We start from the raw sequence: 18,747 nt of genomic DNA, 5'->3' as shown, positions 1-18,747 counted from the left end.
GCATCAAGGACAGCAGAAATTAAGTGCCTTTTCTATGCTGTACCAGGTGGTCAGAGCCAGGACTAAAAGGTGTTACATCCTGATTCTCAAACCTGGCTAATGGCCTGATGAGCTCATTTGCGTATGGTTGAATCATAGATTCCTATTCCACAGAACCATATCAAAGCACAGTGGCTTTGAGTCAGAAGACACACAGCTGGGTCCCACATCCTGCTTCCACTTTTGAGAACTTGAATAAGTTCTTTTCCATCATTAAAGTGGAACTAATAAAAATCATATCTAGTACTGGCTTACCATAAAAATCAAATAATACGATCTAAGTGAAAGGAACTTGTAAATAGCAAAGAGTTGTAAAAATATTGAGAATTTGTGTGTGAATGTTACTATAATCAGAATTCCCCCCAAATGGATGGTTCAGCTGATAAATGATCCAGATCATTTTTTCTTCTTTGTCCTTCTCTCTTCCTGCTGTCTTTAGCCTTTCTACTCTGTTCTCCTTGAAAAGAGAGAGACAGATACTACCTGTATCTTAATTCTAAATATACTACCTGTATTGCCAGATCAGTTTGATTAGACATCCTCACTTACTATTATTTTAATGTTCCCCCCTCATGTTTGTATTTCTTAAATGACTGGCAATTTGGCAAATTAGCTAAGTGGTGGGAATTATGGTTTTTTAAATCAGATTTTTAAGTGCTGTTCCGTATCTTGTTGGATCTAAAGGGAAAAACAGCATGTTCAGCAAACACATTTTGAAGCTTCGTAATACTCGCTATGTTTAAATGATTTTTAGCTAAAGGGTAGAAGACAGTGTCAGCTTTCAGCATTACAGAATCTCTGGCTAATATTTGTTTAGGTGCTTTGTTGGTTGACCTGCATAGAATCAAGCCCAGATGCGGTTACCTTTGTTTCTTCCTGGAACTTGTTTAATGTCACTAGGGCTGGCTTAGTAACTGAAGGGAGATGTCAATAGGAACAGTGGAAGGATCCAGAGACCAAGAGGTGTGCACTCTTTCAAGTCTATCCCTGGACTCTCAGCAAATCAATGCGACACCCAGGCACAGGTGTTCCCAGAAAATCTTTATCCTAAGTCAGGCCAAAAGAAGCAGTGTGTGACTCCTCATGGTGGTGCCTGGCTGATCGGCCCCAGCATGGGGCGATGGTCCTAGAGCACAAATGGATCAAAGCCGCTTATTCTGGTCTCCAGAAGGAAATCACACCAAAGCCGAACTAGCTTGGCTGTACCTTCTTGTCAGATCTTGGGGTGGGTTCAGGCATCTTTCTTTGTTCACCACAGAGAAGCAGATACTTTGTATGTTTGATACAGGGCTGTTTTATCAATGCATGTGTATTAGCTAGTCTCCAGCTTTCTGTGTAAAAAGTAAGAAGCCAAAGAAACCCTTTGTGTCCCTAACTCTCAGAACTTCTGGATCATGGATTGATTCCAAAACAGCTCTGCTTGTTTGATGTGCCTTTTTCTAATGGCACTGGCAAATTAGACCCTGAGTATTTCTATCTACCACCCATAGTCACATACCCAGCAAAGACGTTGTGTTCTGAACACCCCACAATGCACATTAATGATATTACTGTCATTTGAAAAATTATCTCTGAATATCTATAACTGAACAGACAGAGTTCTGGGTTTCTCAGTGACATCTTTCCATGCTAAGAACTAATTATAAAATTCAAGAGAATTCCTGTAAGTTGTGTGTGCACAGGACCACCTTTTTGAAGCACAGTTATGTGGCTTGTGACAGAAAAGAAGCAGGTTGCAGAAAGTAGCCCTAACTGTCATTTACTAGGAGTACAAGTTTTGACAAAACCATATGATATAAGGCACAGAATTTGAAACCCAATGTTCCGTGGTGTGAAATTGCCGACTCTGTTTTGTAGAGGTTGTACATTTTTTAAATGGAATCATAACTTGGATTTGTTCATGGTCCTCCCAGATAAAAGCATTAAGTGAAATTAGATAAAGTGCAGAATAGATGGAACTACAATTAAATATGAGAAATTTTAACCAACAAGCTGTGAATATGTAGTCTATGACTTGGTGCACCATCTTGTTCATAAAATGTAAACAGTATGTCCCCATTCACAGCATCCCCTGTACCATGTTGTACTGACTACAGTAATATTCTAATCTCTGTGCTGTACTAACACTGTGATTAAGCACTTTTATTGCAGAAATGTCTTATGATTGCTGACCTTTTCTAGTTTATTCTTTATAGGAAAGCACAAACCAAAGTGCAAAAAAATCTAGGAAAGCCAATAAATGAGTAATCGGAGCCTTTCTTTAGTGAATCAAATATTGGCACAAGGGGAAACTCTAGCATTCACAGTGTACACACATACCACCTACATTATTTATTTTCAATTTGTTCTTTTCTCTTCTTTGCAGGTGCCCAGAGATGTGATAAAGGACCGCTCGGCTCCGTCTCCGGGCTGAGTCAAAGTGGGTCCCTGCTCTTGATCTTCCTTTGGCTTTGTCTGGGGGAAAATAAAACTCATTAAGCACCAATGAATGCATCATTTCATACCAAGAAAGTCAAGTTTTGACAGTTCCCTTTCAAAACACATAGCACATGGTTTTCAACACTTAAAATTATCTGCTGGCTCCTAATGACATTTACTTAATTTTAGCCCTTCACAATTTATGTATTTTTGTCATCATGTTAACTGCATTAATTTTTTAAATTATAGTAAAACATACAGGGGCATAGAGGAAATTTCAAACACTTTTAGAAAAACATTAAATCAAAAGTCAAAAAAATATGACTCCTGTCTTCCTGCTATTCCACATTCATATCCCTGATTCAGCTCCCAATATTTTCTTGATATTTTTCCAGAAAACTATCTAATATATATCCAATATCAACATTTATATTTATTTTTCTTTGTATAAATAGAAGTTTACAAGAAAAACTTTTTTAAAAAATGATTTTATTTATTTATTTATTTGAGAGAGAGTAAGAGAGAGAGAGCATTAGCAGGGGGTAGGGGAAGAGAGAGAGGGAGAAGCAGACTCTCCATGGAGCAGGGAACCTGACACAGGTAAATCCCAGGACCCCCAGATCAAGACCTGAGCAGAAGGCAGACGCTTAACTGCTTAACAGACTAAGCCACCCAGGGGCCCCATAAAAACTCTTTACATAATCTTTTTTTCCACATCACAGTAAACTGTAAGTCATTCTAAATATGCACATTATTTGCATTTATTTTTATGAAATCTATTCATATTATTTTTCCAATATTAAAGTTACATTGGTATTTTTAATTTGTAAGAGCTCTTTGTGTACTAACTCCCATTTCTTTGTCATGTATGCTGCCAACAATGCTTCCACTTTGTTACTTGTCTTTGAATTTCATTTTTCCAGCATAAAAATTTTTAATTTTTATGTTGTCAGATATGATGTACCCATTGTGGTATCTAGACATTATGTCCTGCACAGCCAAACAGCCATCACTAAAAAATTGTTTTAAAAATTCTATGCATGCTTTCTTCCCACATCTTTATGTCTTTTTTTATCTTTTTTTTTTAAATTTTTAATTTTTTAAAGAATTTTATTTATTTATTTGTTAGAAATAGAAAACAGCACAAGCAAGAGGGAGAGGGAGAAGCAGACTCCTCGCTGAGCAGGGACCCCGATGTGGGGCTTGATCCCAGGACCCTGGGATCATGACCTAAGCTGAAGGCAGATGCTTAACGATGGAGCCACCCAGGCACCCCCATGTCTTCTTTATTCTTGACAGTTAAATCTTTAATTCAATTGGACCCTATTTCAGTAAAATTAGGTAGATGTCCAGCTACTTTATTTTCTTTCCAAATATCCAATATGGAAAAAAAAAAAAAAGACATGTTATATGACATTAAGAAACATGTAGTCTTTATTTGGTCAGTTGATCAGCATACAATTTCATCCTAAATAAATTGTATCTATATTACAGTGACTGCAAAATATAAAAATTAAAAACTATTATTTATCTAAGCTTCATGATCCAATCTCTATAGCATTACAGAGGCTCTTTGATTTCTCTCCTTCATAAAAATGATGTGGTTTGGTTGCTACCGTGCGGAAACCAAATAACTATTATTGATAGCTATTGTGTGCCCGGCCTTGTTCTATTTATTATTTCAATTAATCCTCATAAATATCCAGTGAGATTAGTATTATTATTCCTCCATTTACAGACAAGAAAACTGAAAGGCTTAATGGGATCACGCAATTAGCAAGCAATAGAGGCAATATGTGAAGCCAGACTGGTAGAAAGTCCCTTCCCCTCCCCCACAAAGCACGGAGCAGGAACACTGCCTGGTGTTGAGTGTCCCTTAGATTAATGCGTGTTGTTGTCCCTGCCCATCTGAGCTTGGACGCCAAGTCCTTCAAGGACTTCTAACCACACTCAATTCCCTCTCCACCCCGGTATGCTTTTAAATGACCAGAAAATAGGGTGTTTTATTCCCTGCAAAAGTCTTATATGACGTTACCTGTTTTTTTCAGTCGTTCACCTTTTGCTTCTTATTTTGAAAGAAAGTCTAAAATAAATTTGATACATTACTATAGGCTTGAATCACTAAAAACAGCTTAAGAAACAAAGAACAGACATCAAAGGGGGCACATCCTTTGGAACTTCCCGGCTGGAGAAGCACATTTCATTGTATTGTTAAAGGTTAAGATCCCATCTTTCTGTGTTCAACTTTTTGGTCTACACAGAACTCTTGAACGCTGTATTTGAAAATGTAATTATTAATCCAGCAGGGAGTAAATTTAAATATATTTAAATATGAAAACAGCCAGAGTTTTAAAGCAATGTTTACAGGAATATGGTGGGAAAAGCCAGTGGGCTGCTTCTGCTGTGGCCATTGGTATCAAAACGCCAAGTAGAATTACAATGGTAACTACCAAATGGACCAGATTAGAGAGATTAATGACATGGAGAAATCTAATTAATAGTCAAGATTTTCCAAAGGAAACAACAGCGATTTTATAGTCTTAAAAAAGGGCCCCTCAAAGGGAAATTAAAAAAAAAAAAATCTGCTTGATCCTGGCTCTAAATGGAAGAAAAGAAGTTTTCCTTGAAAAGTTTTCATTACAATCTAATCCTTGTGCAGGATTGAAGTTGAAAATCATTCTACCTATGTGATCTAAAAAAATCTCCCAAGCAGAGGACTCTCTTTCTGCCCACAGGTCCTGTCCCTGTGCTTTAATAAAACCACCATTTTTACATTAAAGAAGAAAATAAATAAATAAGGTAAAATAAAATAAAATAAAATAAAATAAAATAAAATCTCCCAAGCGGAGAAATGAATTTAAAATGCTTCTGGGTTGATGGCTCCTAACTGGAAAAAAAAAAAAAAAAGAAATCACAAATAGAATAGGGAACAACTTATTTTTTAAAAATATATACAAAGTACTCATGACAGCAATATTTGTAATGTGCACATAACACAAACACATAAACATATATGTGTGTGTGTGTGTGTATATATATATGTATATATATATATAAAACACAGACACGTGTTTTTGTTTATATAACTAGAAGAAGCCAAATGTCCATGAACAAAAGAATGTATAAACAAACTGTGGTAGAGTTATGACATAGAATATTAAAATTCTATTAATGGACATATGTAGGAATAAATGGAAAATGAATGAAATAGTGTCCACCTATTAGCATAGAAATATCTCAAAAACATAGTAATGAGCACAAAAGCAAGAAATAGAACACAGACATCAAGGCAACAGATTTATAATGTTCACACACATGCCAAACTAAGTAACATATGTTTAGGGGAATATTTGAGCTATAAAACCACATGTAATCAACACACATACATGTGTGTTATAACTGGCTCCAGGGGCCGCCTGAGCAGTGCAGTTGGTTAAGCATCTGACTCTTGATTTCAACTCAGGTCACGATCTCAAGGTCATGAGATCGAGTCCCTCACCAGGCTCTGGGCTTGGTGCAGCATCTACTTCAGATTCTGTCTCCCTAGCCCTCAGTCCCTCCCACTTATGCTTTCTCTCTCTCTCTCTCAAATAAATAAAATATTAACCAAAAAAAAAAAAAAAAAAAAAGAGGAAAGAAAAAAAAAGAAGTGGATCCAGGAAACCAACTTACACGTATGTTATATATATTGTATTTTTCTAAACATATTATTTATTTATTTATTTATTTATTTGACAGAGAGAGAGATCACAAGTGGGCAGAGATGCAGGCAGAGAGAGAGAGAGGGAAGCAGGCTCCCAGCCGAGCAGAAAGCCTGATGCAGGGCTCGATCCCAAGACCCCAGGATCATGACCTGAGCCAAAGGCAGAGGCTTTAACCCACTGAGCCACACAGGTGCCCCTATATATTGTATTTTTTTTTTAAAGATTTTATTTATTTATTTGATAGAGAGATCACAAGCAGGCAGAGAGGCAGGCAGAGAGAGAGGAGGAAGCAGGCTCCCTGCTGAGCAGAGAGCCCGATGCGGGGCTCGATCCCAGGACTCCGAGATCATGACCTGAGCCGAAGGCAGCGGCTTAACCCACTGAGCCACACAGGCGCCCCTATATATTGTATTTTTAAATAAAAAATATTTCATAACATATTAAGGACAGGACTACAGTAGTATTAGATCACTTAGGTGTGGGAACTGACTCAGTTCTTTGGTGTGGTGACCCGATGCGGGGGTGGGGTGGGGATAGGGACATCAATTGCTTAAGAAAAATGACTTAGGGTTAAAATCTGAAAAAGGATTAGTTGTTAGTAAGACAAGGTGAAGGGTAGCAGAGGGAGGAACATTTCTGACAGAGCAAATAAAAGGTGTGAAGGCCTTGGGCACAAAAGACCTCAGCATCTCTGAAAAACTGAAAGAAGTCCAGGAGAGTCGGCATATAGAGAATGGGAGGAAAAGATGTAAAAGGGGAAATGAGGAGGCAGGCAGAACAGACAGCTCTCCAGTCACCCAGGGCCTCGGAGGCCACAATAGGAATTTTACTTTTTACTCTAAGTGCAATGGTGAAAGTATTCATTAGGGAACAGCTTAGGCCTGAATAACTCTCTTGAACAAGAAAATGACTCTCTCTCTTTCTGTGTGTGGGTCTGTGAGTCAGTCTCACTCTCTTCTCCTTTCCTATCACACAGCAGAGGAGAGCAAACGGAATTGGTGGGCAGCTCTACTAACCTTCACAAGTGGCCTCCATCTTTGAGTCCTAGGCAGCTCCCCTGGGGAGGAGGAAGAATAAGTAAGTAGAGGGCAGGAAGCTGCCTGGGAGAGCCAAAAGTCACTCCCTTCCCTTACCCACTGGGTTTGAGCCACACCTGGCTACAAAGAGGCAAGGAGATAGAGTCACTAGCTGGGCAACCTTGTTCCCTGTTAAATCTGTTGTAAGCTGGAGAGGGTTCTATTTTTAATGGATGAGTTCTGGGGGATAATTAACAGTTCCAGCACATGAAATCACAGCAAGGGTTTAAGCATTCAAATGACACGAGAAAATTTGAGTTTTCAAAATAACACATAAACCTGCAGTGTGGAAACTGATTAGAAAGAGTCAACAGAGGTCATTAGGAATCACCCAGGCAGCCATTTTAGGAGGTCAGTGGAAACAGTCTCTGGCAGTAGATGTGGCACAAAGCTGTCACATTGGAGATATATAATGAGAGAAAAGTTGCATGGCTTTGTCGCCTAATAGATTTTGGAAACTATGTTGCAAGACAGCAACAGGAGAAAATCTAGGCCCTCCAAAACATCATGCGCCAGCTGTGAGGCAAAAAAAAGAGTTTGAAAAATAGAAATACAAAAAGGAGGGAAAGGATAATGGTGGTGTCAGAGAATCTGAGGGAGAAGAATGGTCCAAGAAAGAAGAGAGGCCACAGTGTCTGCGCACCTCACTTTGAGTGACTTTCCTTAGATGGAAGAGACATCCCATCCCTCTCTTTTAATAGGAAGGAAAGAAGACATTGTTTGCATATACATGGAAGTGAACATGCAGGTTTCAGGGCAGGAGGATGAAACAGCTCCAGTCGTAAGGAAGGAAGGGAGGAAGGAAGGAAAGAAGGAACGAAGGAAGGAAGGAAAAGGAAAGGAAAAAAAAGAAGGAAAGGCCATGATAGGGGAGAGAGGGCCTTTCCTGGCCTTTCCTTCTTTTCCTTTCCTCTCTTTCTTTCTTTCTTTCTTTCATTCTTTCTTTCTTTTCCCTCCCCTCCTCCCTTCATTCCTCCTTCCATCCTCATTGACTTTGGAGGTGAAGTCAAATGTTAAGGATGCGGGGTAATTTGTAGGAGCTGGGAGTCTGAAGACAAGAAGGAATGCTTGAAATATCTGTTATAAAGGGTGGGCTGTCAAACCCAGTAAGAACAGTGAGACTGGTTGGGGAATTTCCCCTTTTGAGGCTGCTAAAAATAAATTTAGAGTGATTCCCATCCTCCCTAATGTAAGTAATATACCAGCACTTCGCAGCTACTTGTGTTTAGGTCAAAGAAAAGGTATTGCTTTGAGTTTGCAGCTTTGTCAGACGGATATAGAGAAAATACGGAGGTGCAGGAGAGTTGAGGGTCTATGTACAGGAGACTTTAAAATGTTGAACCATGAGCGCTAAGGCAGAAGGAAAATGAAGACAGTAGTGAAGTAACAAAAAGAAGAAGGTGAAGATTCTAGGGACCTGTAGATCATCAGCAGCTCAATAAAGGTAAATGAGGGGTGCCTGGGTGGTTCAGTGGGTTAAAGCCTCTGCCTTCAGCTCAGGTCATGATCTCGGGGTCCTGGGATCGAGCCCCACATCGGGCTCTCTGCTCAGCAGGGAACCTGCTTCCTCCTCTCTCTCTCTGCCTGCCTCTCTGCCTACTTGTTCTCTCTCTGTCAAATAAATAAATAAAATCTTAAAAAAAAAAAGTTAAATGAGTTTTATATAAGGGGAGAAGCTAATGTGCCTATAAGCAGTATGATAAAAGAAGCAATTTCAGTTACTGAGCAATACCCAGTAAAGATCATTTCCAAGAAAAAAATTAAACGTTATGTTTATACTCCAGGGAGTTAGGACTTCTCAAAACATCACGTATTATCAATATTCCCTTAGCCTCTCTCATGTTCTAGGCATCAAGCTGGGAATGTTGTCTTAGTTCTCATTTCATCCTCACTTTGTAAGGCATCAACGTTTCTATTTATTGCAAAGCAAATGAAAGGTCATAGAAACCCTGTAACTTGCCCAAATTCAAAATGGGTGGACTGAGTGATATTTGAATCCTTAATGATCTTCCCTGAAATCCCGTGTTCTTTCCACATCACCATAGATTATGGACAACTAGGCAGTGGCCTCTGATGAGATGTTATCACGTCCCTGTGTTCCCCTGTCGAGATAGAAGGGGGGGTCTCCTAGACAGGCCTTATTTCCTCTGCTGTCTTTTCTCCCATCTCACTCTTTCCCTTGCATCAAGAGAGACACACACTGGAACACGCACCTCCTCAGTTATCACTTTTAGGTTCCATCTTCTTCCCACTTCCCTTCACACCACTTCTTATACATTATAAATACTTTCATAATATATTGGTTCATATCAGATCATGTATGTGCTCCCATTTAGATATTAAGGCAGAGACTTTTGGTTTAAGATGGCTAAAAACAACAACAACAACAAAACCTCCCCCTTATTTCAAAGATTACAAGAAAACATAAAAAACCATGAATTTTTATGCTTTAAATTCTGTAATCTTGAAAGCAAAAAATTATTAAAAACCACAAAGAAATCTTTTTTTTTGTTTTCTTTTATTTTTTTATTTTTTTTAATTATTATTTTTTCAAAATTTTTTATAAATATATATTTTTCCCCCCAGGGGTACAGGTCTGTGAATCGCCAGGTTTACACACTTCACAGCACTCACCATAGCACATACCCTTCCCAATGTCCATAATAACCCCACCCCCCTCCCAAACCCTTCCCCCCATCAACCCTCAGGTTGTTTTGTGAGATTAAGAGTCACTTACGGTTTATCTCCCTCCCAATCCCATCTTGCTTCATTTACTCTTCTCCTACCCCCTTAACCCCCATGTTGCATCTCCTCTCCCTCATATCAGGGAGATCATATGATAGTTGTCTTTCTCCGATTGACTTATTTCGCTAAGCATGATACCCTCTAGTTCCATCCACGTCGTCGCAAATGGCAAGATTTCATTTCTTTTGATGGCTGCATAGTATTCCATTGTGTATATATACCACATCTTCTTTATCCATTCGCCTGTTGATGAACATCTAGGTTCTTTCCGTAGTTTGGCTATTGTAGACATTGCTGCTATAAACATTCGGGTGCACGTGCCCCTTCGGATCACTACGTTTGTATCTTTAGGGTAAATACCCAGCAGTGCAATTGCTGGGTCATAGGGTAGTTCTATTTTCAACATTTTGAGGAACCTCCATGCTATTTTCCAGAATGGCTGCACCAGCTTACATTCCCACCAACAGTGTAGGAGAGTTCCCCTTTCTCCGCATCCTCACCAGCATCTGTCATTTCCTGACTTGTTAATTTTAGCCATTCTGACTGGTGTGAGGTGGTATCTCATTGTGGTTTTGATTTGTATTTCCCTGATGCCGAGTGATGTGGAGCACTTTTTCATGTGTCTGTTGGCCATCTGGATGTCTTCTTTGCAGAAATGTCTGTTCATGTCTTCTGCCCATTTCTTGATTGGATTCTTTGTTCTTTGGGTGTTGAGTTTGCTAAGTTCTTTATAGATTCTGGACACTAGCCCTTTATCTGATATGTCGTTTGCAAATATCTTCTCCCATTCTGTCAGTTGTCTTTTGGTTTTGTTAACTATTTCCTTTGCTGTGCAAAAGCTTTTGATCTTGATAAAATCCCAAGAGTTCATTTTTGCCCTTGCTTCCCTTGCCTTTGGCGATGTTCCTAGGAAGATGTTGCTGTGGTTGAGATCAAAGAGGTTGCTGCCTGTGTTCTCCTCAAGGATTTTGATGGATTCCTTTCTCACATTGAGGTCCTTCATCCATTTTGAGTCTATTTTTGTGTGTGGTGTAAGGAAATGATCCAATTTCATTTTTCTGCATGTGGCTGTCCAATTTTCCCAACACCATTTATTGAAGAGGCTGTCTTTTTTCCATTGGATATTCTTTCCTGCTTTGTCGAAGATTAGTTGACCATAGAGTTGAGGGTCTATTTCTGGGCTCTCTATTCTGTTCCATTGATCTATGTGTCTGTTTTTGTGCCAGTACCATGCTGTCTTGATGATGACAGCTTTGTAGTAGAGCTTGAAGTCTGGCATTGTGATGCCACCAACTTTGGCTATTCGAGGTCTTTTCTGGTTCCATATAAACTTTAGGATTATTTGTTCCATTTCTTTGAAAAAAATGGATGGTACTTTGATAGGAATTGCATTAAATGTGTAGATTGCTTTAGGTAGCATAGACATTTTCACAATATTTATTCTTCCAATCCAGGAGCATGGAACATTTTTCCATTTCTTTGTGTCTTCCTCAATTTCTTTCATGAGTACTTTATAGTTTTCTGTGTATAGATTCTTAGTCTCTTTGGTTAGGTTTATTCCTAGGTATCTTATAGTTTTGGGTGCTATTGTAAATAGGATGGACTCCTTAATTTCTCTTTCTTCTGTCTTGTTGTTGGTGTAGAGAAATGCAACTGATTTCTGTGCATTGATTTTATATCCTGACACTTTACTGAATTCCTGTACCAGTTCTAGCAGTTTTGGAGTGGAGTCTTTTGGGTTTTCCACATATAGTATCATATCATCTGCGAAGAGTGATAGTTTGACTTCTTCTTTGCCGATCTGGATGCCTTTAATTTCTTTTTGTTGTCTGATTGCTGAGGCTAGGACTTCTAGTACTATGTTGAATAGCAGTGGTGATAACGGACATCCCTGCCGTGTTCCTGACCTTAGCGGAAATGCTTTCAGTTTTTCTCCATTGAGAATGATATTTGCGAAGGGTTTTTCATAGATGGCTTTGATAATATTGAGGTATATGCCCTCTATCCCTACACTTTGAAGAGTTTTGATCAGGAAGGGATGCTGTACTTTGTCAAATGCTTTTTCAGCATCTATGGAGAGTATCATATGGTTCTTGTTCTTTCTTTTATTAATGCGTTGTATCACATTGATTGATTTGCGGGTGTTGAACCAACCTTGCAGCCCTGGAATAAATCCCACTTGGTCGTGGTGAATAATCCTTTTAATGTACTGTTGAATCCTATTGGCTAGTATTTTGGTGAGAATTTTTGCATCTGTGTTCATCAAGGATATTGGTCTGTAGTTCTCTTTTTTGATGGGATCCTTGTCTGGTTTTGGGATCAAGGTGATGCTGGCCTCATAAAATGAGTTTCGAAGTTTTCCTTCCATTTCTATTTTTTGGAACAGTTTCAGGAGAATAGGAATTAGTTCTTCCTTAAATGTTTGGTAGAATTCCCCCGGGAAGCCATCTGGCCCTGGGCTTTTGTTTGTTTGGAGATTTTTGATGACTGTTTCAATCTCCTTACTGGTTATGGGTCTGCTCAGGCTTTCTATTTCTTCCTGGTTCAGTTGTGGTAGTTTATATGTCTCTAGGAATGCATCTATTTCTTCCAGATTGTCCAATTTGTTGGCATAGAGTTGCTCATAATATGTTCTTAAAATTGTATTTCTTTGATGTTAGTTGTGATCTCTCCTCTTTCATTCATGATTTTACTTATTTGGGTCCTTTCTCTTTTCTTTTTGATAAGTCTGGCCAGGGGTTTATCAATCTTATTAATTCTTTCAAAGAACCAGCTCCTAGTTTCGTTGATTTGTTCTATTGTTTTTTTGGTTTCTATTTCATTGATTTCTGCTCTGATCTTTATGATTTTTCTTCTCCTGCTGGGTTTAGGGTTTCTTTCTTGTTCTTTCTCCAGCTCCTTTAGGTGTAGAGTTAGGTTGTGTACCTGAGACTTTTCTTCTTCCTTGAGAAAGGCTTGTACCACTATATATTTTACTCTCAGGACTGCCTTTGTTGTGTCCCACAGATTTTGAACCGTTGTATTTTCATTATCATTTGTTTCCATGAATTTTTTCAATTCTTCTTTAATTTCCTGGTTGACCCATTCATTCTTTAGAAGGATGCTGTTTAGTCTCCATGTATTTGGGTTCTTTCCAAATTTCCTCTTGTGACTGAGTTCTAGCTTCAGAGCGTTGTGGTCTGAAAATATGCAGGGAATGATCCCAATCTTTTGATACCGGTTGAGACTTGATTTAGGACCGAGGATGTGATCTATTCTGGAGAATGTTCCATGGGCACTAGAGAAGAATGTGTATTCTGTTGCTTTGGGATGAAATGTTCTGAATATATCTGTGATATCCATCTGGTCAAGTGTGTCATTTAAGGCCTTTATTTCCTTGTTGATCTTTTGCTTGGATGATCTGTCCATTTCAGTGAGGGGAATGTTAAAGTCCCCTACTATTATTGTATTATTGTTGATGTGTTTCTTTGATTTTGTTATTAATTGGTTTATATCGTTGGCTGCTCCCACGTTAGGGGCATAGATATTTAAAATTGTTAGATCTTCTTGTTGGACAGATCCTTTGAGTATGATATAGTGTCCTTCCTCATCTCTTATTATAGTCTTTGGCTTAAAATCTAATTGATCTGATATAAGGATTGCCACTCCTGCTTTCTTCTGATGTCCATTAGCATGGTAAATTCTTTTCGACCCCCTCACTTTAAATCTGAAGGTGTCTTCGGGTTTAAAATGAGTTTCTTGTAGGCAACATATAGATGGGTTTTGTTTTTTTATCCATTCTGATACCCTGTGTCTTTTGATTGGGGCATTTAGCCCATTAACATTCAGGGTAACTATTGAGAGATATGAATTTAGTGCCATTGTATTGCCTGTAAGGTGACTGTTATTGTATATTGTTTCTGTTCCTTTCTGATCTACTACTTTTAGGCTCTCTCTTTGCTTAGAGGACCCCTTTCAATATTTCCTGTAGAGCTGGTTTGGTGTTTACAAATTCTTTCAGTTTTTGTTTGTCCTGGAAGCTTTTAATCTCTCCTTCTATTTTCAATGGTAGCCTCGCTGGATATAGTATTCTTGGCTGCATGTTTTTCTCGTTTAGTGCTCTGAATATATAATGCCGGCTCTTTCTGGCCTGCCAGGTCTCTGTGGATAAGTCTGCTACCAATCTAATATTTTTACCATTGTATGTTACAGACTTCTTTTCCCGGGCTGCTTTCAGGATTTTCTCTTTGTCACTAAGACTTGTAAATTTGACTATTAGTTGACGGGGTGTGGACCTATTCTTATTGATTTTGAGGGGGGTTCTCTGAACCTCCTGGATTTTGATGCTTGTTCCCTTTGCCATATTGGGGAAATTCTCTCCAATAATTCTCTCCAATATACCTTCTGCTCCCCTCTCTCTTTCTTCTTCTTCTGGAATCCCAATTATTCTAATGTTGTTTCATCTTATGGTGTCACTTATCACTCAAATTCTGCCCTCGTGGTCCAGTAGCTGTTTGTCCCTCTTTTGCCCAGCTTCTTTATTCTCTGTCATTTGGTCTTCTATATTGCTAATTCTTTCTTCTGCCTCATTTATCATAGCAGTGAGAGCCTCCATTTTTGATTGAACCTCATTAATAGCTTTTTTGATTTCAACTTGGTTAGATTTTAGTTCTTTTATTTCTCCAGAAAGGGCTTTTATATCTCCCGAGAGGGTTTCTCTAATATCTTCCATGCCTTTTTCGAGCCTGGCTAGAACCTTGAGAATCATCATTCTGAACTCTAGATCTGACATATTACCAATGTCTGTATTGATTAGGTCCCTAGCCTTTGGTACTGCCTCTTTTTTTTTTTTTTTTTTTTGTGGTGAATTTTTCCGCCTTGTCATTTTGTCCAGATAAGAGGATATGAAGGAACAAGTAAAATACTAAAAGGGTGGCAACAACCCCAGGAAAATATGCTTTAGCCAAATCAGAAGAGATCCCAAATCGTGACAGGGGGGGAAAGGGGATATAAAGAAGTTCAGAAAGAAAAAAAAAAAAAAAAGAAGAAAAAAGAAACAAATTAAAAAAGAAAACAAATAATGAAAAAATATAAAAAGGAAAAAAAAATATATATATATTAGATAAACTAGTTAAAAAACGTTAAAAAAGAAAAGGGTAAAAGTTAAAACAATTCAGCAGAAGAAGAGAAAAAAAAATTGAAAAAGAAAAAAAAATAAATTAACTGCAAGGCTAAAGAATCATGGGGAGAAAGCCAGGAGTTCCGTGCTTTGCTTTCTCCTCCTCTGGAATTCTGCTGCTCTCCTTGGTATTGAAACTGCACTCCTTGGTAGGTGAACTTGGTCCTGGCTGGGTTTCTTATTGATCTTCTGGGGGAGGGGCGTGTTGTAGTGATTCTCAAGTGTCTTTGCCCTAGGCGGAGTTGCACCGCCCTTACCAGGGGCCGGGCTGAGTAATCCGCTCGGGTTTGCTTTCGGGAGCTTTTGTTCCCTGAGCGCTTTCCGTAGAGTTCCGGAGGATGGGAATGAAGATGGCGGCCTTCCAGTCTCCGGCCCGGAGGAGCCGAGAGTCTGGGGCCCCACTCCTCAGTGGGCCCTCAGAGAACAGCACCCAATTGCTCCCGTCACCCTGGCCTCCGGCCGCGCTCCGAGCTGACCGAGCCTGCGACCAGTTCAAGGTAAACTCGAGCTTAGAGCTCACTCCTCGGCTTTGTCTCTGTAGCCGGCTTCCCCGTTCTAATACCTGTAAGCTCTGCGACACTCAGACACCCCCGATCCTTCTGTGACCCTGCGGGACCTGAGGCCACTCTGACCCCGCGTGTGCTTCACCCCGGTTAAGCCTCTGGAGCAATGTCCTTCAGCGGAACAGACTTTTAAAAGTCCTGATTTTGTGCTCCATTGCTCCGCCGCTTGCCGGGAGCCGGCCCCTCCCCCCGCGGTCTATCTTCCCATTGCGTTGGATTCACTTCTCCGCCAGTCCTACCTTTCAGAAAGTGGTTGATTTTCTGTTTCTAGAATTGCTGTTCTTCTTCTCTTCGATCTCCCATTGGATTTGTAGGTGTTTGCAATCTTTAGATAAGCTATCTAGCTGATCTCCCGCTACCTGAAGTAGTCTCAGCCTGCTACTTCTCCGCCATCTTGACTCCTCCAAAACCACAAAGAAATCTTAAAAGCTAAAATCACAGTGACATAATTTCATTGGTAGATCATGGTAGCAACAAATAAGAATTATAGAGAAATTTATTTAATTATTATTTTTTCTGTATTATTTATTTCTATAAGTTACCTAATTTTATTTATCTATATTTATTTTTTATAATTAATGAATATATATCTGTGGTTCCATCCAACATCAACTGCCAATTTTTTTCACATGACTGTGGAACAGTCACAATTAATTTTGTTCTTCAAACACAATTTTAAAAATATCCCAAAATGTAGAAATCATGTGCATAAAAAAAGAAGTCATGTGCACCTATTTCAAACTCTCATTTGGATTATTTATACTTTTTAGTCCTATATAATTCTTGATTTTGAAAGAAATTAGTAAATGAACTTACAGACTTTTGGAAGTGAATGAATATTGTTTTAAAAAATAAACAATGTTGGGGCACCTGGGTGGCTCCATTGGTCAAGCATCCGAGTCTTGGTTTTGGCTCAAGTCATGATCTCAGGGTCATGAGATGGAGCCCATGTTGGGCTCTGTGCTCAGCTTGCCATCTGCTTCAGATTCTTTTTCCCTTTCCCTTTGCCTCTCCCCCACTCAAATACATAAATAAATCTTTAAAAAAATAACAAGTAAACAATATTACCAAGAATATTTGATATCCAAACCCAATGGATGTGAGGGAAGATGCATCAGAGGAAAATTAATACTTCAAGTGCATGTGTTCTCGAAGTTACCATATAAAAGTATCCCGTACATAAAGCAAAATAGATATTTAAAATGTAAATTATGTAGAACTTTTCTTCAAGACACAAAATATAATTATTTACAAAGAGAAAACCAAATAAGATTAAACTAGAAATATATAGAAATGAAAGTAAAAATAACTGAAATAGAAAATGAAGTTAAAAATATATGACCTATAAAAACCAAAGAAAGATTAAAAAAAGTAAACTTCTGGCAATTGTATTCAGGGAAAAATATTGAGACAATTAAATAATACTAAGAATTTTTAAATATAAGAATTTAGAAGACCTTAAAAATTGTGAGATTACTTTGTGAACATTGTATCAACATAGTTTTTAGATTAAAAAAAAAAAAAAGTACTCTGGGGGTAAGGGTAGCCAATCACCACAATAGGTTCCCCCTGGAACCAACCAAAACTTTGGAAGGAAGTAGATGAAGAAACCCTCTCACCCAGACTGCTTGTCACTCTACACTAAAGTCTACTTCAGACAGTTTTAAAAGTCAGTCTTATTAACCTTTGAAGGAACAAATAATTCTTTTAAGGCTTTGGAAAATAAAAACCCTGAACATTCCTGAATTTAATCTACAAGTCAGGAAAACTCTGATTCCAATACTGGATGAGTATAATACAAAAAGATAAGTATAGACCCCTTTGAATATAAATCCACAGATCCTAAAAAGAACATTAGTAAATTGAATATAAAAGTGTATTAAAAGAAAATGCACCATGCTTATGTGGCATTTATGCCAATGTGGTTCCAACTTAGGGATCTTTATTCAGCAGATTTATAAAGAAGAAAAGGCATAGTATTATCTCAATAAATACTAATTTCTTTTTTTTTAAAGTAGGCTTCCACACCTAGTGTGGAGCCCAATATGGGGCTTGAGCTCCTGACTGTGAGATCAAGACCTGAGCTGAGATCGAAAGTCAGACACTAAACTGATTGAGCCACCCAGGTGCCCCTCAATAAATATAACTTTTAAAAATATAACAACAAATATTCTTGTTTTTTAATTATTATGTTCAATTAGCCAACATCACTAATTTCTGATGTAGTATCAAAAATTCATTAGTTACATATAACACCCAGTGCTCATCACACACGTGCCCTCCTTAATACCTTATTTTTTTTAAGATTTATTTATTTATTTATTTGACAGAGAGATGACAAGTAGGCAGAGAGGCAGGCAGAGAGAGAAGGGGAAGCAGGCTCCCTGCTGAGCAGAGACCCGCCCCACCGATATAGGGGGCTCGATCCCAGGACCCTGAGATCATGACCCGAGCTGAAGGCAGAGGCCTAATCCACTGAGCCACCCAGGAACCCCAATACCTTATTTTTTACAGAAAACTTCATAATAAGCATGCAACAGGAGGAATCTTCTTTAACTTGATAGAGAATCTAGCAGTAACCAAGGGAAAACTCATATTTAATGGGTGACATTTGAAGTTTTCCTTGGAAAATACAGAAATATTTTAAAAATGAAGAATGACTAGTTGTTTTCCTTATCAAGGGTTTTCTTCATTTTCTTTCAAATCTGTATTGCATTTTTTATAAACTCAATTGTAATTATATGGTGATACCTATTTATTCCTTCAATATCAGAAACTAATATACATACATTTTATAAAATTTAGAAATGTAAAACAGCATAACGCAGGGAATGAATGTCTTAACACCATCTTCTAGAAATAATTTAAATTCTTCTGCTTTTATTCTTTGATTTTGCTCTAGGCTTTTTAAAAAAAACATTACTGACCTCAATTATGTAAACTAATCTTAAAAATATTTAATACAGGAATAACCACAGACCCTAGAAATGAAGCGGGCTGAAGGGGAAAATACCTGTCAGTGGACGTGGGACTGGAGTCTTAGC

At 38.4% G+C, this 18,747-nt stretch overlaps 1 protein-coding gene across 1 annotated transcript in view; it reads right to left on the bottom strand.

Moving 5' to 3' along the window:
• KCNH8 (potassium voltage-gated channel subfamily H member 8) overlaps positions 1-18,747 on the bottom strand; it is a 391,780-nt gene that overhangs the window by 160,031 nt on the left and 213,002 nt on the right. The window contains exon 4 of the mRNA XM_032860933.1: positions 2,366-2,493. Within this exon, the coding sequence (XP_032716824.1) occupies positions 2,366-2,493 (128 nt within the window). The remainder of the gene's footprint in view (positions 1-2,365; positions 2,494-18,747) is intronic.

The sequence above is a fragment of the Lontra canadensis genome, unplaced genomic scaffold (genome assembly GCF_010015895.1).
Source record: "Lontra canadensis isolate GAN:19392208 unplaced genomic scaffold, GSC_riverotter_1.0 scaffold20, whole genome shotgun sequence".
Lineage (NCBI taxonomy): Eukaryota > Metazoa > Chordata > Mammalia > Carnivora > Mustelidae > Lontra > Lontra canadensis.
This window is presented reverse-complemented; position numbering and strand designations above follow the sequence as displayed.